At 49.0% G+C, this 6,711-nt stretch overlaps 1 protein-coding gene across 2 annotated transcripts in view; it reads right to left on the reverse strand.

The window, feature by feature from the left end:
- The window catches only part of LOC118110500 (adenylate cyclase type 6), a 38,995-nt gene extending 33,398 nt beyond the window's left edge, over positions 1 to 5,597 (reverse strand). The window contains exons 1-3 of one of the 2 annotated variants that reach the window (XM_035158285.2): positions 5,362 to 5,597; positions 1,512 to 1,707; positions 476 to 1,415 (exon numbers count right to left, since the gene is read on the reverse strand). In XM_035158285.2, coding sequence (XP_035014176.1) covers positions 476 to 1,415; positions 1,512 to 1,531 — 960 coding nt within the window. In that variant the 5' untranslated portion in view covers positions 1,532 to 1,707; positions 5,362 to 5,597. Of the gene's footprint in view, positions 1 to 475; positions 1,416 to 1,511; positions 1,782 to 5,361 lie in introns of both variants that reach the window. The other variant, XM_035158286.2, reaches the window with a different exon arrangement.
- Between the last annotated feature and the right edge of the window lie 1,114 nt (positions 5,598 to 6,711).

Here is a 6,711-nt window from a genome sequence, read left to right on the forward strand (position 1 = left end):
GTGGAGGATTTGATGCTGTTGTGAACGCGTCTGTGTCCTCTCGCTGTGTTGTGCATGTGTGAATGCAACTTGTACTGTAAAGCACTCTGAGTGTCCATAAGACTTGTGCGGTATATAAATACAGTGCATTTACCATTTAGAGCACACTGTTAAACTACTACATGTGTGTGAGAGGTGTCTCTTCTAGTGACAAACCCACAGCACATTATCATTTAGCACTGTTGTGCTCATTGTTTTGGACAAATATAACCATCTCCAGACCTCGTCACTCACTCAAATAAAGTTATCTGGACTTGAATGACGCTCGGCTGCACAACATACATTTGTGCTGATTAATCAGAAATCAGTCGGAAAATCTACAGGAAACAATTTGCACATCTGAATGAGAAACAACAGAGAGAAAAGAACCAGGAGAGTTTCTGTCCTGTTCAGGTCGGCCGTGATAAACAGAGTCAAACCGTCGAGCTTCTCTCACCTGTTTCCAGAGGAACGGGTCTTCCTGGTTGATCTGCCAGGTGGTGACCACGTGTATGATGGACAGCACCGCTCCGCTCAGCACCGCCGCTCTCATCCTCACAGGCAGCAGCGTGTAGATGATGTAGATGAAGAACACGGACCACCATATGCCCTCCGAGGCGCTCCTGGGTGCCACCATGAGCACCCCAAACACCTGCACCGTCACCAACACTCCGATCACCAGGTAACTGACCATCCACATGTAGTCCTGGTGGAAGCCGTTGCGGTTGCAAACTACCATGAGAGCCATGAAGAGCGCCATCGCCACGGACAGTGCCGACGCATAGGCCACGTGAGGGGGAGCGTGGACACAGTGGAAGGTCAGCATGATGCCGCACACGATCACAAGCACCCCCATGAGCATAGTCAGGGAGCTCTGGTTCAGCCTAAAGAAGTAACGCTGGTACAAGCGCTCCAGTTTGCGGGACTGGAATTTCTTCGACTGGAACACTTGCACCACCCTGAGCCAGCAGTCCGCAGCCGTCACCACCCCTGCTGCGCCGTTGGGACCCTCATCGCCCATGTCCCCGCTTCCTCCGTTACATCCCCCTTTCCTTCCTTTCAGCTCCCCATCCTCAAAGCCCAGGTCGACCGATTTCAGCCCCACCCCTTCCCCGGGAGCCCCTCCCCTTTTGCCGTAGTGGTCCTCCTGCCACCCGCAACGGACGCCAAAGTTGCCGCCGCCTCCCACAGCCCCTGCCACCCCTCCACGGTGGTGCTGATGGAGGGGGGCTCCGGAGGGGGGCTCCATAGCATCTGGGTCCCGCAGACAGCTCATGTAACGCGGGTTGCAGAGAGATGAGCCTCCCTTCCGTTTAGACTTCTTGCCATTGCGCTCCCCCCACGCAGTCTTTCGGTCGTCCACTCTGGCGACTAGGAAACCACTGAACCAGGACATTCTGTGAGGGCAGACAGAGACATGTTCAGGTCAGAGACAGATAACAACTACTGGTATCATGTGAGGAGTGTTTCCTCCTCAGAAGTTGTTCATTTACCTGTTGGGGTTCTGGTACATGTCCCAGCCCTTGCTCTTGCAGCCGGTTCACTCATTTATCCCCCTGGGCGAAATGTTGAAGAAGTGAGGAGGGGTGTGTCGAGGCCACACTGCGGAGCTGCAGGGTGGTGGGTGACTGGATGAGGTCAAAATCAGCACCAGTCGCTTCACGAAGCTCCAGATGTTTGTGCCAGAGCCTGTGATCAGAGACCAAGGTTAATGAGGAGACCAATCTCTGCTGCCAGGCCTATCTCCACAGCTTCTGCTGGGCCTGCAGAGAAAAACGCACAGTAGATTGTAGTGAAACACAGGAAAAGTTGGTGCACAAACTTAGATCAGATGAAACACATCACTGTGTGTCAATGCTATGACTCACACTAATGAAAAAGGCCTGTCTCACGTTTAGCTCTTCCAATAACTTGTTAGCAAAGAGCTCCTTTATCCCAAATCTGACAGGAAATGGAATGCATCCGATTTTCTGCTAAATGCACATAAATCTCATTTCCTGGATAACCCCAGCTCACTTGAGATTTCATCTCATGCATGAAAACTGAGAATCAGAGGAGAAGAACAAGCTACTTACAAATCTATGGGGCAGGAAGAGGGAAAGAGAGAGAGGGAGAGGGAGAGAGTTGGGGGAGTGGGACCCAAAATAGCATGCTGGACTGGGTTTTTTGAGGTGAACCAGAACTTGCTCAATTTGACCCTCATGCAAAAACACACCCTGTGGTACAAACACATAACATCATTTTGGAGTCAGCTGTGCCGAAGATAAAGACGGACCACTTCTGCTGCAGCTCTGTTTATTATCACAATCAATGAGAGAAGAGGAGCAATAAATACAGATAAATGCAGCTGGACAACAGGATACTGTCAAGACAAATATCAAGACAGTGACGGTATATACACCATGACAGGATCTGTGGCCCTCGCAGCATTAGATTAAACCAAAAGTCGTTTAGGAATTAGTCAGAAATCCAGCTGCCAATGCTTCCCTTTGAGCATTATATACTATATATATATATATATATATATATATATATATATATATATATATACACCATATGTACATCACAGATGCATGTGCCTCTTACTTAAAAATTAATTTTATATTCTCATGGTTTTATCATTATTTTTGAGGGTTTTTTTAAACTGTGCGCACTTCCCTGCTGTCTCTCTAGAATGACAGACACAAGGTTTCGTGGATGGATTACCACCGAACTTGGTGGAGGGATGTGGAATGGGTCAGGTGCAGCTCTGCATCCGGGGATCAGATCAAGGATTTTGTTTTATCACATTCTTTAAAGCCCGGGTTGGTAATCCTGGAGAAGCTAACAAGAGCAGGCTACTCTTTGAGACGATGCAACAGATACACGTCTCACCCTCTCCCATCGGCCCTCTCGTCAAACCTAGAAGCCGACTTTTCCGCGACTCACGCGCTCACTTCTGGCGAACATCTCGGCTCCAGTGGAGTACGTCTCTCCAGGTTGTGACGACTCCGGTCCAGGCAGGGTGAGCGCAGGGAGGCAGGTCGGTTGGTGATGGAGCCAATCATTTCATTCGGTCGTGTTGCTTACAGTTCTGTGAAGGCCACAGACACCGGCTTTTTTTTCATTTTTATTGATGGCTATCGGGATGTGCAGAGAATTTAGAAACAAATAAGATAGTCAAGAACTCAGTCATGAGTCTCTGTCTTTACCTGCTTGATTTGGACCAGAATGTCGATACAATCCTGTGTGTTCATTCTGTCACTTAAGCGCCTTTTGGTTACTTTGCAACAGAATCTGTATAATGAGGCTACACTGTGGTTGTGGTTATTGTACTGACATATAATATCTCAAATAATCGCCCCTAACGGACTTAAAGTGGGGCTGTGAGACTCAGCTGCACGTTCGTGTTGACCTGGTCACATATGACAGTATTTATATCTGCGGTGATGTCACCATAACATCCCTGAAGCTCTTTTATAATAGCAAATACAATAACAGTGTGGTGGAGTAATCATTCACTGTAAGTGCTGTTAATTTTCGTCCTGATTCGATTACAAAACGTCCACATATGCCTCAGCAACTGCTACCAGCTGATCTTACCAGGCCTCCTCCTCCTCCTCCTCTTCCTCCCTCTTCCTCCTCCTCCAGACGCCCCTGAGCTCCTAGCAGCGCACAGAGACGCGCAAACGCAACGCAGCCGCGGCTACCGCGCTGCTGCAGCCGCTTCTCCTTCTGCTGCCGCCTCCTCGACCGGCATTTTCACCGGAGAGGCATGCTGGGCTGTTGAGGCAAAAATAGCATTTCCTCGCTGTATGTCGCCTGCATGCATGCGCCCTTCTCTGGCACGTATCCGTCCGAGCCGTGGTCCTCCTCCTCCTCCTCCTCCCAGCTGGCAGCGGATCGACAAGATTCAAGGAGAACACCCCCTCCCTCCCTCCCTCCCCCTTCTCTCACACACCTCCCCTCCCCTCTGCTCCCACCTCACCCGGCTGCGTCCCTCACCCACCCCGCGGCACAAGGTCGACCAGCTTGTACCCTCTCGCAAAACGTTGCCAGTCGCTTTTCGGTGCGTGTTCGCGTGGTGCTGTGAAGCTGTACTCTCCCGGTCGGCTCCCCCCCCCCCTCTCACCCCTCTAGCATCCACTCCACTAGCGCTAGGATAGGGGGAGGAGGTGGGGAGCGGGGAAGCGAGGAAGCGAGGAAGGGGAAGGCGGAGGTGACTTGACTATTCCCGGGGGACATTTTCAACCGGACAGCCGCTACAGTACAGCATCAAATCATTCATTGTGCATGGGGCTTGTTGCAGTCAGACACATCCGAGGCTACCTCTCCCTCTATGTGTGTGAGTGTGTGTGTTTGTGTGTGTGTGTGTGTGTGTGTGTGTGTGTGTGTGTGTGTGTGAGTATGTGTGTGTGTGTGTGTGTGGCTCAGTTGTCATCCATATGATACAGATGCGTAAACAGAGATCGAAGATGCATGCAACACCTTGAGGAGTCGTTCTGTGCGTTTGTTTGCCTCCTCGTCTCTGATCATGTGCGGATGATGCGTTTGCGCCCCCATGCACGGGCAGGCAGGCCGTGCGTGAGGGCCCGCATTCAAACAGCGTAGGCTTCTTGTTACATAACACCGTGGCCTATGTGACAACCATAGCGGCGACCATGAAACCATTCGTCCGGCGGCTCAAGTTAACGCACAAACACGCCTCTTCTCTCATGTCCGTGCGTAATTACGCATGTATTTATTTATGTCACTGAAAATGCTCAATGTGCAGCGGAGCCATGTCGCTCCGGATTAGTGCACAGACGAGCACGGGTAAATAAACACATATAAACATGTTAGTGCTGCTGCACATTCCTCAGCATCAGTCAGTGGAGGGGGGCACAATACTCCCATCATCTCCAACACCCATGTAAAAGCGTGCGTGTAGGAATAAGTGCGGTGTTTAACTTTAAAGTCATGCTTTAAATATATTCGTGTGTATATGTGCAGCTGGTGTGAATCACTGTGGAGCCTGTGCCTGTGTGATGACACCCAGCAGGACTGTCAGCTGGTACAGGAAACGCACTGGGATGCAGCTCATCCTTTTTTTACCCCCCTCACACAGATATGTTGTTATTAGTGGAAAACATGAACTGACCGTGGCTCCACCAGCAGCACAACCAGCAGCAGCAGCAGTGGCAGCAGCGGCACAGTGGAGCGGAGGCCTCACAGCAACTGTCGCCAGAAATGGTGGAGTGACAGACAAGTGGCAGAGGCGCTTCAGTGCGTTAGTGTGACAGGAGCGCGTATAACCTACATTACATGTCGGCCTGCGGTGTGTGTGTGTGCAGCGGAGAACCGGGAGAGGACAGACGGACTCACCGTGATCATCTTCAGCCTCTGCTCCCCCGACTGCGCCGCGCAGCAGACTATCCGGATCTCGCGTACTCGTCGGTGCCAGCGTCCCGGGTGGAGGCGCATTGGAAGCCTGTCTCTCCGGGGATGGTCACGGGTAAAAGTGGTCACCCCTGCGCCTGGATCTCCTCCTGTCGTCTTCTCGCTCCACTCCCTTGCCTCTCCTCCCCCTGACCCTCTCGGCTCCAAGCACCACCGTCAAGGCGAGGTGGGGAAGACAAACGCCACACTTCCGGTTTCTGATTTCAAAATAAAAACCCAACAATAAAAAGTACTAGTTGAGGGAAGGGGGTTGTCAAAGTTGCAAGACCAAAATACAGGCCAGGGAAATTATTACACACCCCTTAGATGTCCTGTAGTCAGAGTATGAACTGCTTCCATCAGATAGATACTCCTTGATTCAAAATATTTACAGGACGAGATACCTGAACAGGTATAAAAACTATTTTATTCCTCTGTCAATGAATCTCCACACCTGAAGAAGGATGTGAGAGACCGTTGCAATGTTAAAGAAAGTGATCAGAGGAATTTCAATCGTGGATCTGCCAATTCTTCTGCATCCATGCCAAAACTTAATGGTTTCTTCCGACAACCATGTCCCATCCTTCCACCAAGTTTCGTGGAAATCCAAACTAGTTTTTGCGTAATCCTGCTGACAATCAAAAACCAACCAATCCACCAACAGAGAAACGAATGGGTGACAAGCTCCTTGGCAAAGCAGTTAATAGATAAATGATGCATTTAAAATGTCACTTAAATCTGAGGTTAGGTGAAAATATTAGTACCAATACATTTGATGTTTAAGTATTCAATCTTAATCTAAGCCGAAGTGAAACAGGCCACATGTCATGTGCTGGAAATGTTTCTTTAGTAAGAGAACATTAAGTTGCCTAAGTATCAGGGGCATCTACTTTAACATCATGTTTTTAAAAATAAATAGTATTATTTAGTAATTTAGTGGTTGTACTGTAGATCAGTCTGCATCTGTTCATAGTCGTCGTCGAAATTGTCAATGTCTTATTTAACTTTGAATATTGTGGGTATTGATTTCAATCAATTGTCAGTAAATACGCAGCAAATAACTGTGGCCATTTTGTGTATAGAAAACCAGAAATCATTGAGACAATTTATTCATTATTTCACCACAATAATTATAACCTTATTTTTCTTAAACAAGTGCGACTCACATGATTAATATTGTTTGAGTTCATCACTATGTAGGTGATAAGACTCAACTATCCCTGCAGGTGTGGACATATATCACTGTGCAGGTTTTTGCTGCTCTATTCTGTGCTCACTGCATCTGCTGCTTTACTT

This window comes from Hippoglossus stenolepis, chromosome 6 (genome assembly GCF_022539355.2).
Source record: "Hippoglossus stenolepis isolate QCI-W04-F060 chromosome 6, HSTE1.2, whole genome shotgun sequence".
Classification (NCBI taxonomy): Eukaryota; Metazoa; Chordata; class Actinopteri; order Pleuronectiformes; family Pleuronectidae; genus Hippoglossus; species Hippoglossus stenolepis.